This window comes from Nematolebias whitei, chromosome 4 (genome assembly GCF_014905685.2).
Source record: "Nematolebias whitei isolate Nwh7 chromosome 4, NemWhi1, whole genome shotgun sequence".
Lineage (NCBI taxonomy): Eukaryota > Metazoa > Chordata > Actinopteri > Cyprinodontiformes > Rivulidae > Nematolebias > Nematolebias whitei.
Genome location: NC_056501.1, coordinates 35,574,473 through 35,596,707, shown reverse-complemented (window position 1 = coordinate 35,596,707; position 22,235 = coordinate 35,574,473). Strand labels below are relative to the sequence as shown.

At 42.9% G+C, this 22,235-nt stretch overlaps 1 protein-coding gene across 1 annotated transcript in view; it reads left to right on the top strand.

Annotated features, from left to right (window-relative positions):
• The window catches only part of ptcd3 (pentatricopeptide repeat domain 3), a gene marked incomplete at its 5' end in the record, with an annotated part of 27,448 nt that overhangs the window by 4,798 nt on the left and 415 nt on the right, over positions 1-22,235 (top strand). The window contains 12 exon segments of the mRNA XM_037675411.1: positions 1,999-2,081; positions 9,841-9,985; positions 10,066-10,116; positions 10,185-10,274; positions 10,351-10,379; positions 12,204-12,310; positions 12,388-12,466; positions 13,382-13,472; positions 18,665-18,747; positions 20,582-20,718; positions 20,793-20,834; positions 21,305-21,463. Of these exon segments, the coding sequence (XP_037531339.1) occupies positions 1,999-2,081; positions 9,841-9,985; positions 10,066-10,116; positions 10,185-10,274; positions 10,351-10,379; positions 12,204-12,310; positions 12,388-12,466; positions 13,382-13,472; positions 18,665-18,747; positions 20,582-20,718; positions 20,793-20,834; positions 21,305-21,463 (1,096 nt within the window).

Below are 22,235 nucleotides of genomic sequence, written 5' to 3'. Positions count from 1 at the left end.
GAGACGCTCCTGTCACGTCTGCATCGTTGTCCCCGAGACGTTCCTGTTACGTCTCCATCATTGTCCCTGAGACGCTCCTGTCACGTCTCCATCTTTGTCCCCGAGACATTCCTGTCACGTCTCCATCGTTGTCCCCGAGACACTCCTGTCCTGTCTCCATCGATGTCCCCGAGACGCTCCTGTCATGTCTCCATCGTTGTCCCCGAGACACTCCTGATATGTCTTCATCGTCTGAACCTTTCCCACGAGAGAGGAGACAGTCCACGTCCTCAGACACAGCTATGGTTAGTCAGGGTTAGAGTTGCACTCGGGTCCAAATAATCCGAACCGACCCTTGACCCGGCCCATAGCCATCATCTCTGAACCCCACCCGATCCTATGAATTAACAGTAATTACAGGTCCGAACCTGGAATAAAACCCAGACATTTTTAATTAAGCTTTGACTGCTTATACCACCGACTATTATTAACGGTTGGTGTACGCGCGCGGCTATGGGGGCAGAAGATCAGAGCTGAGGAGCCATCAAAGCGCATTAAATGCTTCCCCTGCTTCTGCCTGCATCCTGCTCTGACATGTCGAATATTTTGTGATCTTACCTGCTTGGATCTCAACTGCGTTCGTCCGCTGAGTGCAGCAGCTGAATGAACGTCCATTTGGTCTGATGGATTTCTGGCAGTAGTCAATCTGAAGCTTAACTGAACTTTTTACCTCTTTCAACCGGCCAGTCAGTGCGCGGTCAAATGGCCATGTGCTACAGGTGTAGTATGGCAAGCCATGTTTGCATATATTGGATTGTAGGGCGCATGCTTCTGATGCAATAAAAAGCCTGACACTGACCCGACCCACACATTAAGCACATTATTATGGCCCAGCTCGGTTAGAATCTGGGTCGGGTGGGGCCGGGCTCCGGGTTCGGGTTAGAAATGACGGCTCTAGTCAGGGTCAGATCTCCAAGGCCACGTCCTTTGCACCTGATCTGCTGGTCTCTGCTGGAACCACAGGAAGACAAACTGATCCAGCTCATTCAGGCTAAGTTTGACTGATCCCCATGAGTTGATGCCCGGTCCCCCCCAGGCGTGGCTCAAGGGTGGGGCCCCAGTAATTTACATCCGTCTTGTTGTTCTTCTCTGTCCATACGGTAGTAGAAGCTTTTTGTCTGGTCTGTCACCTCGGACCAATGGCCTTGGAAAACCCCTAAAATGGTTCTGCTGGTTTCAGACCTAAACACTTATAGGCAGTTATCACATGAAAACATTAGGTTGTTTTCACACCTGATAGTCCGGTAGACTCTGTTCAGTTAGGGACCAATATTCATGACATTTTGTTTACATTTGAGCTGATGCGTTTGCATTCACACTGCACTGTGCAGTCGAACCGACCTGTTCGAACCAACCTGTTCCCCCACTCGCCTGTGGGGGCGCTGCACCAAGAACTACTGAAAGAAACGACACAAAAACCTCTGAAGACACTTCTTCTTCTTCTGGAAATAAAAACACAAACGGAGTGGCATCAAGTTTTAGCAGTTTTAGGATTTATATTTAGTCATTTTTCAATAATGGACTCAGCATGAGCAGAAGATGAGACAGAAGAACATGGAGAATATTGTTTTTCACACAAGGCAGCTGACGGCTCCATATAAGGTAAGAGAAATGCGCGTTTGTTTGCCCTGCGCTGTACTCCACTTCTTGCTTGTGGAGCAGGGCCCGGTTTAATTACATTCACACTGTACTCGAACCGCGCTGGAGTTCTCTTCTACCGGACCGAGACCTAGGTTTTAGCCCGGGCCAGAGTTTGCCTTTTTGTTCCGTGACAGAGTTTGATTGCGCGTTCACACCTCCCCAAACGAACCAGACTTCGTAGGAAAACGAGCTAGAGTTCGATTAAAGCGGACTAAACAGGGCTGGTGTGAATGCACCCTTAGTCCACTAAACTCCAAACTATGATTTGACACATTTACTTGTGTCAGTTCCATCTATAACCATCCCCTCTGTCTGCAGGTGACGTCCACATCTTCAACGCTCTGTTCTCTGCAATTCCATACGTCGAAGACACATCTGCCAAGAAATGGGGCATCATGAATGTAAGATCCTGGTTCTGAACTCTTTCTTATAGCGTTCATGTCAACAACATGCCATCCAACAAAAACACCTTCTACTCAATATATAAAGAAATAAAACTGACAAAAAATTATGACCATTAAGAACAATTGTAAAATATATGAAATGATTCTGCAATAAGATGGGGCACAAATCATGGATATAATTGTCTCTGTCAGGGTCAGCTCCACTCACAGAGCATGCTTGGTTGGTGTAAAAGATACAATCGTCTCTCATTGTATCACCGTTCACGTATAACAGCTTCACTGTATCGCAGGTTTTTAAACCCAGTTTTTTATATTGTGTGTTGGAGAAAAATATTATTGCATTATCTTACTGAAAACAAGCTGCACTCGACTGCAGTAGAGGATTTTTTTAACTGGTTTTTACTTACAAGGTTCGATTTTTAGCACAGGTTACACAAATATACAGGAAGTACACACAGATATACAGGAAGTACACACAGATATAGTACACACAGCTATAGTACGCACAGATATATAGAAAGTACACACAGATATAGTACACACAGATATACAGGAAGTACACACAGATATAGTACACACAGATATAGTACACACAGATATAGTACACACAGATATACAGGAAGTACACACAGATATACAGGAAGTACACACAGACATAGTATACACAGAGATATACAGGAAGTACACACAGATGTAGTACACACTGGTATACACAAAGTACACATAGATATACAGGAAGTACACGCATGAAGACCAGTAAGGAGAATATGCCATCGCCTGTGAAGCTTTTTATACTTTTATCAGTTCAGCCGAGCTCACAGACTCGGAGGTGACCTTTAAAGCGACAGCTTCGTGTCTGCAGCCTCACCCAGCTCCTCATCCGACTTTATACTAACCCAAACATATGTTTCATGGGCAGAGATACCATTCTCGGCCATAGAAGTTTAAAACATCCATAAATTTTGACCAGTAATTCCTAACAGTACATGCTGTGCAGTACTTTACATTCATATCCAACAATTTTCATTCAGGTCATCTGGACAGTTTCTTTTTTGTGCTGAAACGTTTCACCTTCCATCCAGAAGGCTTCATCAGTCAAGGAAACACACAACACAAAACTGGTTCTGACTCCACAGAGAACTTTAAGTTTAAAGTAAAAAACAAAAGTTAAACAGAGACATCTCTGCTATAATCTGGAGCATACATATTAATCTTTCAATGCTAATATTGTGTAATTATAAGAACTAAAGCAGCAGGTGCAGTCTGTCTCATTGTGAGACTCGGGCTGAGTGCCGTCCCGTGGCGGTGCACGTCTCTCTCTCAGTTCAGTCTCTTGTGCAGGTTGTAGACAAGGTGGGGGACAGCTTAACTGTCGCTTCACTACTAATTAATTATTCTTAAAGCTAGTTTAAGCCCAAAGAATATTAATTATTTAAATACAACGGATTATTTATTTTTCGAGTTAAATTAATGCCATGTGACGAGATAACTGTGAGGATTGTTTAATCAGTGACAGGAGACGCCATTTTTCTTTGACCCATCAGAATAAATGCGGTCATTTATTTAACAGAATCAAAATTTAACATCAAAACATGTACACATTGATTTGCTGATCTGGTTCTGATTAATAAAAACTTGGCATACTTTACTAACAAGACAACAGAACATTTCTGAAGGCATCTAGATTACTGGCAAAATAGAAAATTTAAAGGAAGGAATGGAGAAGTTTAAAAGTAGATGGATGAAGGAAAGATGTATGTTTGTTGACCAGAATTAGCACGCTTCTTTCCACACCAGCTCAAACCCCCGGTACACTCGGTGCGTGACGACTCGTTACCTTTGCAGAAGATAAATCAACTCCGGTACAGGGTCCATTTCAACGATACCTTTCCAGCGTCTCCGGTCAGGGCGGCTGGCATCGTCAGAAGTCGTGACGATTTACTCCGTCCAACAGACAAGCTTCCTTCGAAGTTGTAGGGTGTTACGCCCGGGTGAGTTCACAGCGAGGTGCTGTGACTCCATCCATAGTCAGATGACTCAATTCATTTTATTTATATAGCACCAAGTCACAACAGAAGTCATCTCAGGGCACTGAACAGAACCATTCATATATAAAAAATAATAATTTAACACTAGTTATCTGAGGAGCAGACTGCTTTGAGTTTAACTTCATCGCAGACTGTCATCTTGAGCAAGCACAAAGGCAACAGTGGAAAGGAAAAACTCCCTCATGTGGAAGAAACCTTTAGCAGAACCAGGCTCAGGACAAGAGGTTATCTGCTTCGACCGGCTGGGTTTGAGAGGAACAGATACACAATGGCAGGTCAAGAATCAAATGTTACTATAGAAATTATATCAAATGAAAACTACTCAATTTTAGCAATTAATTTTAAGAACTGAGGTCCATTTGTCCTCCATTAGTCTAAGCCTATAGCAGCATAACAAGCTAACCCTAACTATAGGATTTATCAAAAAGGAAAGTCTTAAAACTGGACATTGTGTCAGCCTCATGGATAGAAACTGGAAGTTGGTTCCACAAGAGAGGAGCCTGATAACTGAAAGATCTTCCTCCCATTTTGCTTTTGGAAACTCTAGGGACCGCAAGTAAACCTGCAGTCTGAGAGCAAAGTGCTCCGTTAGGAAAATATGGAACAACAAGATCTGTAATACAGGTCCTTCTAAAAAAAAATAGCATATTGTGATAAAGGTCATTATTTTCCATAATGTAATGATAAAAATGAAACTTTCATATATTTCAGATTCATTGCACACCAACTGAAATATTTCAGGTCTTTAATTGTTTTAATACTGATGATTATGGCATACAGCTCATGAAAACCCAAAATGCCTGTCCCAAAAAATTAGCATATTTCATCCCACCAATGAAAGACAAGTGTTTTTAATACAAAAAACGCCAACCTTCAAATAATCATGTTCAGTTATGCATTCAATACTTGGTCGGGAATCCTTTTGCATGAATGACTGCTTCAATGCGGCGTGGCATGGAGGCAATCAGCCTGTGGCACTGCTGAGGTGTTATGGAGGCCCAGGATGCTTCGATAGCGGCCTTAAGCTCATCTAGAGTGTTGGGTCTTGCATCTCTCAACTTTCTCTTCACAATATCCCACAGGTTCTCTATGGGGTTCAGGTCAGGAGAGTTGGCAGGCCAATTGAGCACAGTAATACCATGGTCAGTAAACCATTTACCAGTGGTTTTGGCACTGTGAGCAGGTGCCAGGTCGTGCTGAAAAATGAAATCTTCATCTCCATAAAGCTTTTCAGCAGATGGAAGCATGAAGTGCTCCAAAATCTCCTGATAGCTGCATTGACCCTGCCCTTGATAAAACACTGGACCAACACCAGCAGCTGACATGGCACCCCAGACCATCACTGACTGTGGGTGCTTCACACTGGACTTCTGGCATTTTGGCATTTCCTTCTCCCCAGTCTTCCTCCAGACTCTGGCACCTTGATTTCTGAATGACATGCAAAATTTGCTTTCATCCGAAAAAAGTACTTTGGACCACTGAGCAACAGTCCAGTGCTGCTTCTCTGTAGCCCAGGTCAGGCGCTTCTGCCGCTGTTTCTGGTTCAAAAGTGGCTTGACCTGGGGAATGCAGCACCTTTAGCCCATTTCCTGCACACGCCTGTGCACGGTGGCTCTGGATGTTTCTACTCCAGACTCAGTCCACTGCTTCCGCAGGTCCCCCAAGGTCTGGAATCAGCCCTTCTCCACAATCCTCCTCAGGGTCTGGTCACCTCTTCTCCTTGTGCAGCGTTTTCTGCCACACTTTTCCCTTCCCACAGACTTCCCACTGAGGTGCCTTGATACAGCACTCTGGGAACAGCCTATTTGTTCAGCAATTTCTTCCTGTGTCTTACCCTCTTGCTTGAGGGTGTCAATGATGGCCTTCTGGACAGCAGTCAGGTCGGCAGTCTTACCCATGATTGTGGTTTTGAGTAATGAACAAGGCTGGGAGTTTTTAAAAGCCTCAGGAATCTTTTGCAGATGTTTAGAGTTACGTCGTTGATTCAGATGGTTAGGTTAATAGCTTGTTTAGAGAACCTTTTCATGATATGCTAATTTTTTGGGACAGGCATTTTGGGTTTTCATGAGCTGTATGCCATAATCATCAGTATTAAAACAATTAAAGACCTGAAATATTTCAGTTGGTGTGAAATGAATGTGAAATATATGAAAGTTTCATTTTTATCATTACATTATGGAAAATAATGACCTTTATCACAATATGCTAATTTTTTGAGAAGGACCTGTATAAGATGGAGCTAGGTTGTTGAGAGCTTTGTAGGTTAGAAGTAAGATTTTGATGATGGAAATCTGTTGTGGCGATGGAAAACTTTAATCCATGTACAGTGATCCTCACCTGTCAGGGGGGTTACTTTCCAGAGACCCCTGTGACATGTGAAAATTCACCAAGTAGTGGCATTATATTTATTTTATTTATATATTTTAAAGCTTTATTAAACCTTCCCACACTCCTACGAACCTTTCCCTGAAATTAATTTAGTGGTGGACCTGAAAATCCAACCTGACAGAACTTTGTTTTGAAAAGAAAACTCATCTGTGGAAACGCACTGGAAAGTTTCACAAGGTGAAGCAGAAAAACCCAGGTCACAGAAATTTGGTCAGGATGAGGAGATCATTCGGGAACATGAGTTAATCACTGGACGTTTACCTGCACAAGGCTTTCAATGATCTGGTGCCGGATAGAGAACAGGGAGCGTTTAAACACTACGACCACCAGGTGGGAAGAATGATGCTGATCCCAGCGGAGCAGGTGGGCGTGGTGAACAGACAGGCAGGACTGATGTAGTCTGTCAAGGTCAGCTTTGCTGTACCTTCACTACTAATTATTTAAAATAACGGGTTCTCTCTTTTTTGAGCTAAATTACAGCCATGTGACCGAGGTAACTGTGCGTAGATTGTTTAATCAGTGGCATGAGACGTTATTTTCTTTGACCCATCAGAATAAATGTGGTCATTTATTGAACAGAATCAAAATTTAACATCAAAATGTACAAGTGATTAGCTGATCTGGTTCTGATTAATAAAACTTGGCACGTTTTACTTAATAAAAACAACAGACATTTCTGAAGACATCTAGATTAATTAATTCATTACTGGCAAAATAGCAGAGTTTAAAGATGGGAAATGGAGGAGTTTAAATGGAGAGAAAAGATGGATAAACAGGAATGTGTGTTGTGGGACCGCAGAATGGCACGCTTCTTTCAACACCAGCCCAACTCTCCGGTACACTTGGCGCGTTAAGACTCGTTACCTTTGGACGGGGATACCTCCGCTCATGAACAGGAGTCCATTTCAATGCGACCTTTCAGCGTCTCCGGTAAGAGCGGCTGGCCATATCAGGAGTCGCGCCTCCTACTCCGTTCAACAAACACACTCATCTCCCGGTTGGATACACAGCAAGCTGTGAGTTCAGTCGGAGATTCCACTCAGACGTGGAGGACCCATGAAAGACCCAGGAAGACTCTGGTCCCGGACTCCAGCAGACTGAATACCGACTCAAGATTGAGAGACCCAGTTGACCTGATAGACCTGTCTGATCTGAGAAGTTCCAGTAAGTGTGGATTCTTAAAGAGTTCTCACTTCCAGTCACCTCAGGAATTCCTGATTGGTTGAAGCAACCAACAGGGGGTGGTTCTAGTGATGTCAGAGGGTCATTACAAGTCAAGAAAACAGCAGGAATGTTTTAGAAACTTCCCGTACAGACAGAAGACATGTTATGGCGAAGTGGGAGGAAGAGAGGCCAGTAGCTTCTTGTTTATCGTCTGCTAGGTTTAAAAACACAACACTTCGTTCTAATAACGATCTTCTGACTTTCGACCGACATCACTACCCTCTCATTCAGACAGAAGATCAAAAATGCATAATTGCTTTGTAAAATAGACATTTTAACTTGATTTCTAATTTAAATGAGGATTAAAAAAAATCATTAAAACTGTTTCACAGTTGATTTAAAATGAGTGGTTCACTTCAACATTTAGAAATGGTATGAACTAAACACACTTTTGATTTATCAAGATATTGTAAAATAGTGATGATAATATAAAAGAAGAGTGTTCTTTCAATTGATTACTTCAGGATACAATTAGACAGTCTCTGGATGAGCTAATTTGTATTTCTGGATTCAAATCAATGAAATAACAGTTCCTGTCCCATGAAGGTCCTCAGAGGCAGGTTTTGGTCGGAAGCCGAGTTCACTACACTGATGACAGTCACTCTCCTATAAACACTTCATATGTTCCAAAACACTTTAGTGATGAAGATATGAATGCAAACCAATAAAGTCCATGCTCAATAATCCAGGGTATACAAGCTAACAATTTTCAGTCTGGTCATCTGGACAGTTTTCTTTTTTTTGCTGAAACGTTTCACCTTCCATCCGGAAGGCTTCATCAGTCAAGGAAACACACAACACAAAACTGATTCTGAAGTAACGTTTCAGCAAAAAAAGAACCAGTTAGACATGACTGCTGACGAGGAAGAGGGCCGGCACCTGAGGAGGGGGCGTGCCAAAGACACCATCTTAGCACCAACATAACTGGTTTGTTCCACTTTGGAGTAAGCTGTTTGGGGGAAGAATCAGTTTTATGTTGTGTGTTTTCTTGACTGATGAAGCCTTCTGGATGGAAGGCGAAAAGTTAAAAAATAAAATAAACTGTCCAGATGACCTGACTGAAAAATGTATACCTGGATAATTGAGCATGGACTGTTGGTTCTCTGTGGAGTCAGTTTCAGGCGTTTGTATTTTATCATAACTATCTAAATAAATTCAGTTCTAGTGTTTTAACAACAACAACAAGGTGTTGTGTCTGTCTGGATGAGCTAAACTTGATTATATCCTGATGTCTGCTCAATATTCCAGGTAGAAAAATTCAACAAAGTCAACAAAGTTAAGTTAGGTCCTCTGGATGGATAAAAAAAAAAAAAAAAAAAACTTGTTAAAACTATTTGTCTTAAATCCAAAAGACTTCAGTCTGAGGAGCTGCAACAAACTCAGTCTTATAAGCAGCACCTTCTCATAGTGGATCAACCAGTTGTGGACATCCAGAACCAGCTGTTCACATGATAGAGGACCATCAGCCTAAACTGATCCTTGGTGCTCTGATGGCTGCTTGCTGTCCATCATTAAACAGGAGCAGAGGCCTCCGTGTTCAACTGTCCCCCTCTTACAATGCTGTTATTGCTAGTATCACTCAGCAAGTGGCCATCAGAGCACTAACGATCAGTCGTTAGGCTGATGGTCCTCCTTGATCATGTGAACAGCTAGTTCTGGATGTCATCGACAAACTGGTTGATCCACTTTGAGAAAGTGCTGTTTATAAGACTGAGTTTGTTGCAGCTGCTCAGACTGAAGAAGTCCTTTGGATTAAAGATGAAATGTTTTATCAAGTTTTTTTGTTTATATATTTTTTTAATCCGTCCAGAGGACCTGACTTAACTTTGTTAGACAAACTAGAGAAACGTTGTTCAAGCGTGTCTTCCTTCAGAACAATGTTTGTCTGGATGTTGCAGGTTAACTATGAACTGTAATCTGACAAAGTGTCGTAACGGAAGATTTTCATTCTGTTTCTCTTTAAGATGAACTCAGTCGTCATTTTAAAAACGGCTTAATGGAGACACAGTTCTCTCTGGGACAGAAAAATGGATGTTTTAGTTTCTGATGAGAGCAGATGTTCCAGTGCTCCTCAGGTCCTGTGTTTCTGTCTGTAGGACCTCCTGAACCAGATGAGCCAGATGTCCGTCCGTCCCAACCTGCTGACCTTCAACAGTGTTCTTAAAGCTCTGAGGCGCTGCGGCCATCTGGCCAAAACTTTTGCTCCACAAATTCTGAACGAGATGAAGGCTCTGGGAATTGGTGATGATGAGCTCGTTGTTTTAGCACCATCACAGATCAATGAGTGTTTTATGTCTGTCTCCTCTCATCCATGTGTTCAGCTCCCAGCTTGGCCACCTACGACCACATCTTGGCCTGCTTTAGCAAAACAGGTACACCTGGTACTGACTGTGGACCCGACGGGGGCTGAGCTGCTTGATGACTTGTTTGTCCTCTCCAGGCTTCTCTAAATTCAGCAACATGAACATCTTACAGAGACTGATGTCAGAGCTGGAAGGCTGCAGCTTCACCTGCCAGGATCCTGATGACGGTAAGGTTCCTTCACAAGGAGGTCTTTCTCTGCACCTCGTGGTCCTGCTGAGCCTGGTTCTCTTTCTTCTCCACAGTTAACTTCTTCGCCAACTCTATGAAGATTGTAAGTCTGGCTGGTTCCTCCTTTAACCGGCAGCTTTCTCCTCTGGTTTCTTTATTAAACTTCTACGTTTGTTTTTATCGTTGGAATTGTTTTCAGCTAAATCTAGTTTATTACAAACTTTTTTTTATTTCAGTTTTACAGATTTGACAAATAAAATGTTTTATTCAGTTATGAACAAGTTGCTCTTAAAGCTAGTTAAAGTAAAGGTTCCAGTCCTTCAAAGTAGCATTTTATAAAGCAGTTATTAGCAGTTAATATCTTACCTGCTGCAGATAGCTGTTTGCTCTGACAGGACTGATGGGTTCAGGCAGTGTCTGAGACCAGAGGAGACCAGCCTTTATGGCGGGGTGGGAGGTGCAGAGCGTCTCGATGCTGCTTTCAGCTGTCTCACGTCCTGTCGCTCCAAAAATAAACGTTCCAAAAGTTTCTGCAACAAATTCCTTCATCGCTGCAGATTCCCAGCAGCTCTGGAAATCAGGTTAAACCTGGAGAAAAACCTTCACTTTTTTCAGACAGGGACAACTCGTGGAGTTTGAGCACAGATGTGCAGGTTAAAGATGATCTTTGTGAGATTCTGTATTAATGTTAGTCTTCTGGTCTCAGTCGATCCAGGTTCTGCTTGTACACTTTACAGAGGACATGGATCCTGACTGATTGCTGGCAGCACGGTGCATCGGTTGAGCTGTTGCCTCTCAGCAAGAAGGTCACTAGATCAAATCGCGTCTGGGGGCCTTTCTGTGTCGAGTTGACATGTTCTCTCCGTGCATGCATGGGTTTTCTCCAGTTACTCCAGTTTCCTCCCACTGACTAAAAACATGCATGTTAGGCTGATTGGTAACTCTAAATTGTCTCTGGGTGTGAGTGAGAGAGTGAATGGTTGTTTGTCTCGTTTATTTCTATGTCCCTGTGATGGACTGGAGACCTGTCCAGGGTCCCCCCCCCCCACACACCACTGTGACTATATACTATATATAGGATACAGGATATTCTCTATATTTAGGTGGATATGGGCACCAGTGACCTGAAAAGACAAAAGTGGGTAAAGATAATGGATGGATGGATGGATGGATGGATGGATGGATGGATGGATGGATGGACGGACGGACGGACGGACAGACTGCTGTCTGCTCGTACTGTGGGCTACAGTTTACTTCCTGTCATCTCTGAATGTGACTCCGCCCACCACCTAACATGCCGTTTCATGTGACTGAAATGTCTCCACTCAGGAAGTTTAGTTGTCTTGAAACGCTGGAGCCCTGTTGCATCTCAGACCCAGCTCTGACAGAAACCCCTGAGGCAAACATGCTGCTCTGAAAACGACAAATATGATCAATAAGGTTTGAAAAGCTGCTCCACGTCTGCTCAAATCTTACTCCAGCTCATTCGTTCATGAAGCTGGTACGATGTGGCTGCAGAACGAATCAGCAGTATGTGCTTAGAATGGAAAACAGGTTCTGAGTTTAACGTGCACAGCTCGCTGTCATTTGGTGACATCATTGAGTGAGACTGCAGGGAAACGTCCTGCATGTTTTCCATTTGTTTACCTGAAGGGCTTTAGTGAATGTCCTGCAGCCACCAGGAGGCGTTGCTCTTTGAGGCTTCTCCTTCAGGCTTCCTGACCTGCCTCTAGTCCTGGGCAGCAGTTCTTGTTGGGCCTAGCTGCGTTTCAGTAAGCTGTTATCTCGTCAGTCTGATCAGGCGTCAGCACTTTACTCCAAACTAAGGTTGTTCAAAGAGCTATCTACAACAGATAAGATATTATTTGTTCACGATGTTTCCATCCCTGAAGTCTGGCTGTGAACTCACTGACTCTGTTTCTCAAAGTGTTTGGTATCTAAAGAGCTGGACTTGGCTTATAAAGTTCACAGTCTGGTGGAGGTTGGAGAGAACTGGAGGCTGCTCGGAAATCCCTCCAAACAAAATCTTTACTAGTAAGTTCTGACTCTAAAGTTCTGGTTCTGTAGAACCGCTCCACTTTTTAACTTCACCTGTCCTGGCTCCCTCCTAGTTGTCGCTTCTTCACCCTGCTGTGCCTGATGGAGCATATTGATGTGGTTCTGAAATGGTACCAAGAGATGGTCCCCTCGGTCAGTACCACCTGATCACCTCAGGTTCTGTTTACCAACACAACACCATTAGATAGACCAGAACCACCTGATCCACTTAGACCCACTCATTCTTCTGGATAGAACACGGTCAGTAACACAAAGACCTCCTCTAACATAAAGAGACGGAGAGGAGAACTGTCAGGAGGTGATGTAGACCTCCTCCATCATGCTAAATGTTCTGCTGGTTCTTACCGATACCTTCATCATTTTATTCATGACATTTGAACCCTTAAAGGTCAGATAGAGGTCAGACAAAGATCAGATGTAGGTCTTACATAAGTCATATAAAGAGCAGACTAAGGTCAGATGACGGTCGACAGAGGTCAGATAGAAATTAGTCAGAGGTCAAATTAAGGTCTGAAAGAGGTCAGATAGATCAAACAGGTCATACGGGTCAAAGAGGTCAGACAGGAAAAATAGAGGTCATGCATAGGTCAAATAGAGGTCAGACGGGTCAGATAAAGATCGTACAGGGGTCAGATAGGTCAGATAGAGGTCATACTGGGGTCAGATAGAGGTCAGGTGAGGCTGAGTTGTGTACTTGACCTAACAAAACCTGCATCTCCTGTAATAAAACATTTTAGCAACATGGAGTCTCCAAACAAAGTTTATTGTTTGAGTTGTGGGTCACTTTAGACCCTCAAATAAAGAAAAGTCTTTGTTGTTCTCTCTGGAGTTTTGTCATAGAGACAGCGTTGCAGATGATTATTGCATTGAGTTTTTCTACATCATGATGTCTTTTGGTGCTAATATGTAGAACGTTTATGGTTCATAACAAATTGTTTGTTTCCTGGTAAATGTAGAAATAACCCCACTTCCTGCTCACATGCTCTGAGATGTTTTCAGTGGTCAGTAATTAGTTCTTGACTGATGTTGTGAACGGTCTGGTGGCAGATGTTCTACCCGAGCGTTCAGTGCCAATTGGATCTGCTGCATGCTCTGGACACAGACAACCGTCTGGACCTGCTGCCCATGATCTGGAAAGGTAACGTCCTGCTACACCTCTGAATCACTCATCTTTTAAATATGGTGCCTATATTCGCAGCAAAAAGTTCTGGGCTGTTTTGTTGTAGGACATAATAAAAATTATTGTTCTTTTTGGGGATATCAGTTTATTTCAGTATGACCTGAAGTGTACAAAAACAAACAACAAATGTCGTCATGTTGTTGTTTATTAAACAAATATGAAGACAAAGTGGAAATGCCTTCTCCACTTCCTGACCCACCAGTTTTGCTGAGCCTCCCTCAGCAACAACAACTCTGTTTTCTGATGGATTTATTGGTCTCAAACAGGATTTTGAAAGAATTTTGGCCCACTCTTCTTTATAACGTCCCTTTAGTTCAGTGCTTCTCAATTATTTTCTCTTATGCCCCCACTCCCAAGGAAGAAGTAAACATTTTGCGCGCCCCCACCCCAACTCTCCACGGCGACTGTAAATAGTATGTTTATAAAATTGTTATAAGTACAAACCAGATTCAAAAAAAGTTGGGACACTAAACAAATTGTGAATAAAAACTGAATGCAATGATGTGGAGGTGCCAACATCTAATATTTTATTCAGAATAGAACACAAATCACAGATCAAAAGTTTAAACTGAGAGAATGTATCATTTTAAGGGAAAAATCTGTTTCCAAATTTCATGGCGTCAACAAATCCCAAAAAGTTGGGACAAGTCCATTTTTACCACTGTGTGGCATCCCCCCTTCTTCTTACAACACTCAACAGACGTCTGGGGACAGAGGAGACCAGTTTCTCAAGTTTAGAAATAGGAATGTTCTCCCATTCATGTCTAATACAAGCCTCTAACTGTTCAATCATCTTGGGCCTTCTTTGTTGCACCTTCCTCTTTATGATGCACCAAATGTTCTCTATAGGTGAAAGATCTGGACTGCAGGCTGGCCATTTCAGTACCCGGATCCTTCTCCTACGTAGCCATGATGTTGTGATTGCTGCAGAATGTGGTCTGGCATTATCGTGTTGAAAAATGCAGGGTCTTCCCTGAAAGAGATGACGTCTAGATGGGAGCTTATGTTGTTCTAGAACCTGAACATAGTTCTCTGCATTAATGGTGCCTTTCCAGACATGCAAGCTGCCCATGCCACAAGCGCGGATGGCACGGTGGATTGTGTTCACTGACAATGCTTTCTGGAAGTATTCCTGAGCCCATTCTGTTATTTCCTTGACAGTGGCATTCCTGTTTGAGGTGCAGTGACGTTTAAGGGGCCGGAGATCACGAGCATCTAGTAGAGTTTTACGGCCTTGACCCTTACGCACAGTGATTGTTCCAGATTCTCTGAATCTTTTGATGATGTTATGCACGGTTGATGGTGATAACTTAAAAGTCTTTGCTATTTTACCCTGGGTAACACCATTCTGGTATTGCTGCACTATCTTTCTGCGCAACAATGGTGGAATTGGTGATCCTCTTTCCATCTTGGCTTCTGAGAGACACTGACACTCTGAGAAGCTCTTTTTATACCCAATCATGTTGTTTATTGACCCAATTAGTGTTAATTGTTCTTCCAGCTGTTCGTTATATGCTCAATTTCCTTTTTCCAGCCACTTATTGCTACTTGTCCCAACTTTTTTGGGATTTGTTGACACTGTGAAATTTTGAATCAACATGTTTTTCTTTTTAAAATGTTACATTTACTCAGATTAAACTTTTGATCTGTCATCTATGTTACATTACGAATAAAATATTGACATTTGCCATCTCCACATCATTGCATTCAGTTTTTATTAACAATTTGTTTAGTGTCCCAACTTTTTTGGAATCCAGTTTGTACACCTCTGCCTAACATTGTGCCCTTATTAGCATTAAAGAAAAAAAAGACTTAAAAGGAAGAATAACTTTATTAACATTGGGGTTTTTTTGGTCTGTATCAATTTGCCTGAAAAAAAAAAATTTAAACTGTAAATATTTTTGACCATTTGATACTGTAAAATAAAATATAATCAATAAATAATAATAAATTCAAATTTATCAGCAACATTTTAACTCAGGAGTGTTATATAAAACATTTTGACCTACAAAACAAAAATGAATAAAACAATTTATGCTGATTTTTTAATAATCAAAATGAGGAAGTCAGGATCAATGAGCACATTCATCGATAAAACAAATAAAAAAATGTTGTCAACATGAAAGAGGAAAGAGGGGGCAGGGAACCCTCTCGCTTTGAGTTTACTCTTTGTCACCTGCGTGCTGTGAGTGACGAGCGTCCAGAGCTAAAAAACAGCAGCTTAACTGAGGAGGTGAATTAATTTTGTTAGCGAAGAATCGAGTCCTAACATTTGTTAAACATTACTTTTATAAATTGTGCTTTAACAAACTCATTGATAAAACTAAAACATTTTGTCAACGCAAAAGAGGAAAGAAGGAGCAGGTGTCGCTCTCGCTTTGAGTTTACTCTTTGTTGCATGCGCGCTGTGAGTGACGTCCAGAGCGCGTGGACATAAAAACAGCAGCGGAGGACGGAGGAGGTGACGGACGGAGTTTATTTATCTTGTCAGCAGCAGAGGGGAGAGACACGTTCATGTATGGCTCCCAAAACGACAAGGCAGCCATATTTGTTCATAACTTTATTATTAGGAATGTACGCGACAAAATGAGAATGGTGAAAAGAAAAGAAAAAACTCTGCGGCAAAAAAAGCATGTTTCCTAGGGTCACATGCCCCCCCCCCCCCCCCCCCTGGCATTGCCCCGGGCCCCCCCAGGAAAGCGCGCCCCACTATTTGAGAAGGACTGATTTAGTTCATCGAGGTTTTGCAGACTGTTGTTTCTGCACAGCTCTCCTAAGATTCTACAACATTTCAGCCTAGTTGAGGTTCTGGACTGGGTTCTGTTGTAGACTAGCTGCTGCCACTTTGGTCCAAGTCTCAGTTGTCCCTTTAGGTCGTTTTCACACCAGATAGTCCGGTAGACTCGGTTCAGTTCGGGACCAGTATTCATGACCTTTTGTTTACATTTGAGCTGGTGAGTTTGCATTCACACTGCACTGTGCAGTCGAGTCAACCTGTTGAACCAACCTGTTCCCCCACTCGCCTGTGGGGGCGCTGCACCAAGAACTACTGAAAGAAACGACACAAAAACCTCTGAAGACACGTCTTCTTCTTCTGTAAATAAAAATAAAAACAAAATGGCATCAAGTTTTAGCAGTTTTAGGAGTTAAATTTTGTCATTTTTCAAAAATGGACTTAGCATGAGCAGAAGATGAGACAGAAGAACATGGAGAATATTGTTTTTCCACACAAGGCAGCTGACGGCTCCATATAAGGTCAGAGCAATGCGTGTTTGTTTACCCTGCGGAGCGGGGCCGGTCTGTTTACATTCACACTGTACTCGAACTGCGCTGGAGTTCTCTTCTACCTGACCGAGACCTAGGTTTTAGCCCGGGCCAGAGTTCGCCTTTTTGTTCCGTGACAGAGTTCGATGGCGCGTTCACACCTCCCTAAACGAACCGGACTTTCTAGGAAAACGAGCTAGAGTTCGATTAAAGCGGACTAAACAGGGCTGGTGTGAATGCACCCTTAGTCTCTTGTGTCCAGAGGGCCTTGTCCCAGAACTCTTCTGGTTCCTTCAGATGAAACTTATTTCTCCTGGATCCAGACCAGCTGTACTTGTTCACTTTTAGTTTTTGTCGTCTCATGAACTTTAACCTGTTAAAGGAGGCCTGTAGAGTCTGGGATGAAGCTCTTTTGGTTTTTCAAACTTCTCTGAGCGCTGCACACTCTGACCTTGGGGTGAATTTGCTGGGGCCATTTTTGAAGATACTCAAATGCTGTCTTCAAACCTGTGGATAATCTTTGTCTGTGTAAAATGATAGACTTAACTCGTTAGGAGCTGATATTTAATCTTTCTCATACTGATGGGCAGCTGCTGCTGTAAGGTCATTGCTGATGTCTTTCCTTCTTGGCATTAGGGTAACTTATACCTGGTGGCTCCAGAGTAATACACTTCCAAAACTCCTTCTTGGGGGTGGCTTGGCCCTGCGTTAAGGATGTCTTCTTTCAGTCAGAGGGTCAGGGATTCAGTCCTTGTCCTGATGGTACCAAGTCCTCCTGCAGCGTCCTGAAGTCACTCAACCGCCCACCGATAAGCTTGTGTGGGCACACAAGAACGCAGACCTGGTGGGGATGGCACCAACAAACTCAACTTCTGGAGGTGCACCAGTGAGAGTATTGACACCGCCTCCATCCTTGCAGGTATGGGAGCAGTTCAGGAATGGACCACAGAGCTCTGCAGCAGGCGGTCCAAACAGCACAACTTGTTGGTGCTGCTCCCCTCAGGGAGACTGAACCACGACTGAAGACCAGTTTGTACCTGTAGTCAAACAGGACCGAGCCTCTGCCCCTCCCCTCGACATCAACAACACAGGCTCTGTTGTGTCCAGTAGGATGAGAAGACAACCCAAGTCCACGTAGAAAGATCTTTACACAATATACCTCGCACAATGTTTAGAGTCCATGAACATACTCATCCACTGGGAGGAAGGGAGGGAGGGAGGGTGCCATTTATAAGACTGAATTTGTTGTGGCTTTTCGAACTGAAGAAGTCCATTGGATTAAAGATTAAATATTTTGACAAGAAGAACTCGTCCAAAGGACCTGACTCAACTTGTAACCATCCCTCTATTATCAGGAGACTATGCTTTATTCTAGTTTTTATATCGCCTTAAAGTATAGTTTCCTCAAATGATTGGGGTGGCTGAAGATTAATCTATGGGGGGGCCAACGCCACCATTGGCCACCCCCGGGCTCCTCTGTTGCACCTGGTGGTGGATAAAATTGCTCTCTTCACTCAACAGGAGCCATCACTCTCTGCTGCCTCAGACAAGAAAAACAAACCTCCCTCTGTTCTCCACAGTGTACCTCCTACCCCCTTGTGTGTCTTGCACCAAAAACATTTAGGTTTACTTCATTCTCTGTTCAATTCCGACCCAGAAAAATACTCATCTCTGTATCTAAACAGTCGCTGTTCAACCCCGTCAGACGGGGGACATCGGAGTACTGCTGTGTCCATCTCAAGTTTCAGAATTTCAGAACCTGGTAAAGGTCTCATCGTTCATGGTTTTGCTGTCCTGTGAACGTTGACAGAGGAGGAACGTTGTGTTTGTGTCTGATGTGAACTCCTTCAGATCCTCTCAGCTCTGTAAACCTGTTGTTTGTCCAGATATCAAGACGTTGGGCTACAGTCAGGTGGAGCTGGTGGAGGAGCTGCTCTCTCTCATGGCCAGAGACCAACACAGTCCTGAGGTGAGACCTTTAGTTTTCATCACAGTGCTGTGGGCAGGACAACCACTGGAAGATTTCATCCCTGTGTAGTTCAACTGTGACTCCAACCATTTGAAGTCACTGGGAATAAAGGAACGCTGACTGGAAGTGTTAGATAAAATCAAGATGTTTTGGTTTAGAATATAATCATAAAAACTACAGTGGCCCCTCGTTTATCGCAGGGGTTACGTTCCGGACAAACCCCCCCCCCCACACACACACACACACACACACAATAAATGATAAACTAAAAAGTAGAAATGACAGATTTCTGAGTTGAAACAACAAACCAAAACAGTTCAGTCAACTACTAAATTTAAATCAACTAAAGTAATGCAAAAGTTTATTAATCAAGAGAACTTAGAACTTAATAATGTTTATTTATCTTACATTTTAAGTAGAGTGAGTAGTAATGCCTTTTTTCTCACCAGCTCTGCAGCTCGGTTCCGGATCATTCATTCATTCAACCTGTATTCTGTACCTGTATGTAAACAGGTTAGTCCCACTGAGCCACAAGAACTCGTTTACAAGAGAGACCAGCAGACCTGCCCAGCCTTGGTCCGGTTCTGATCGGCTCTCTGCATCCACTGAGCACCAAAGTCACTATGAATACTGTAAGAACCGAACTATTTCAGATTGGATCAAAACTTTCCCTCCATTTCAGCAGAAAATATTTTCCTTCTGGGTAATGTAGTCCTTTACACTGGTGATACTATGTAGGCTTATTGAGAGAGAACTACAAAATGGCGGCACTTTTTCTCTTTTTTTTTTCTTGTCATGTACAATCTGACAGTACTGTACTTTGAAAAACCGCAAAAGAGCGAGTCCACAAAAGTCAAACCGTGAAGTAGCGAGGGACTACTGTACTTCAGTTCTGGACCACGAGGACACCTGAAAAACCCCAATATTATTACAGCATAATACCTAAAAGTTAATATATATATATATATATATATATATATATATATATATATATATATATATATACAGGTCCTTCTCAAAAAGTTTGCATATTGTGATAAAGGTCATTATTTTCCATAATGTAATGATAAAAATGAAACTTTCATATATTTCAGATTCATTGCACACCAACTGAAATATTTCAGGTCTTTAATTGTTTTAATACTGATGATTATGGCATACAGCTCATGAAAACCCAAAATGCCTGTCCCAAAAAATTAGCATATTTCATCCCACCAATGAAAGACAAGTGTTTTTAATACAAAAAACACCAACCTTCAAATAATCATGTTCAGTTATGCACTCAATACTTTGTCGAGAATCCTTTTGCATGAATGACTGCTTCAGTGCGGCGTGGCATGGAGGCAATCAGCCTGTGGCACTGCTGAGGTGTTATGGAGGCCCAGGATGCTTCGATAGCGGCCTTAAGCTCATCCAGAGTGTTGGATCTTGCTTCTCTCAACTTTCTCTTCACAATATCCCACAGGTTCTCTATGGGGTTCAGGGGATAAGGGGCTTAAGGCAGGGCCATGTATGTCCCCATTATGTCCCAGTTACGTCCTTAGAGATGGATACTGTTAGGACCTGATGCTATTAAATGTTTGAAAAGAAAACTTGGAGCAGACCTTGGGGGATTTGGGGGCATGTCAGCAGAAGTGAGATCCGGTCTGGTCTGGATGAGACTCACAGGTTTGTCTCTGCTGGCAGAATAAAGTGTTGTCCAGCAACAAACTTGTCTCTGTTGTCTCTCAGTAACGTTGTCCTCAGGTGGACGTAAAATGATCCTCAGAGCTGAATGGAGAAGATAACTGTGACCCTGACAGGACGCTGAGCACACTGAGTCTTTTTGTCTCAGGTTCAGGAGGCGTTTGCTGCGTGTGCTCTGGACATACTGAGAATGTTGGAGTTGAAGCCCGATGTGGTGTGGACCTCCTTCTGCCTGTCTCACATCACCAGTCTGCTGCTGCGAGTCAACCTTTGTGATCGGGCCTGGTGAGAGGACACACTACTTCCTGTTTTAACAGTAAACAAGTCAACAAACGTTCCCTCGTGTCTTCTCTGTGCAGGGAAGTGATGCAGCTCTTCAGAACCAGAAGTCTGATTCCTAGGTGAGTTTGCTCCAAACAGACTGAACCGAACCAACAAACGTCAGGCTTCACAGCCGAGCTTCGGCTGGCTGCAGTTAGAATACACCAGACAGGAAAACTTCAGTGTTGAATGTTCCTACAGGTTCTTTAAAGTGTTGGGATGACTTGATGATTGCCACCATCTAAATATGTCTGTCTGTTAGCAAAATATATCTTCTGATGCACATGAAAGTAATCATTAGATGGACATCTACAACTGGATTTAATCCAATTCAAAATGGCCAACAGAGTTTTCCCACCTTAGCCCATACAGACATGGCTAATCCTCCATTAGCTTTACAGACATTGATGTAAATGTTGCTGTGGTAGTAGCTGATAGTCATCTTAGACTAAATCTCTGCCGTACTGAAGAACAGCTTCGTCTCTGGTTTGACAAACATTTCAGATGATGATGATGATGATGGCTGCTCTGTTTGTGTCTTCCTGTTCAGTGAGGCGATGGTGAACAACTTCCTGTCAATGTGTCAGAGCAGCGGCAACTCTCAGCGAGCGGTGGAGCTGGTGCAGCTGTCCGCTGCCCTTTGTCTGTCCTCAGCTCCGAGACTGGCAGCTCAAGTTCTGGATGAGTTTGAGCTGAGCGAGGAGCAGAGGTCAGTCTGAAACAAACCCACCAGGTCCCACTGGAACTGTTCTAGATCAAAAACAGTTTTATCAGAACCTGTGTCATCATTTTTACTATTTAATGTGTCGTATAAACACAGAGAGGAAAACAGGGACAACTGATCACTGAACTACAGGCTGAGGCGTTTAAAACCAGCAGGAACTTTGAGCTTCACAGAAGTCTGGACAGACTTTAAAGAAGTGCCAACATGGCCTCTGTTGGACTAAATGAGTTGCTTGTTCAGCCTTTAAGCAGACATAAGATGTGCTCTGAAGACAAAACGGGTCGTTCTTAAAGTCCAGTGGTACTGGGAACATAAAAACCATCAGACCTTGAAGATCTGTTTGTGATGAACTCACCAACCTTTGAGGACCAGACCTTTATCCTGTTGTTTATCCAGCAATTTAGAAGGTTTTGCTTTTTGTTTCATCTTTAGAGACTCAAGATGTTTGAAAAGTGTCTCATTCACCCTCACTCCGTTTTGTGATAAGTCTTGTTTTAATCAATTAGGCTGCGCATCTTGAAATATTCATCTAGTAATAGTTTAGGATAAAACAGCAGCTTTCCACTGCTGTTCTTCACTGCATCAGAATGTTCCTCAGATCCACCATCAGCAGATCTGGGATCGATTAAAGAAAGAAAAACACTGTTGTTCACTTCTGATGTTCACTCCTATTGTTTATTCTAGATGTTCACTCTGGTTGATCACCCCTGATGTTCACCCCTTATTTTCACTCCTGATGGTCACCCCTGATGTTCAC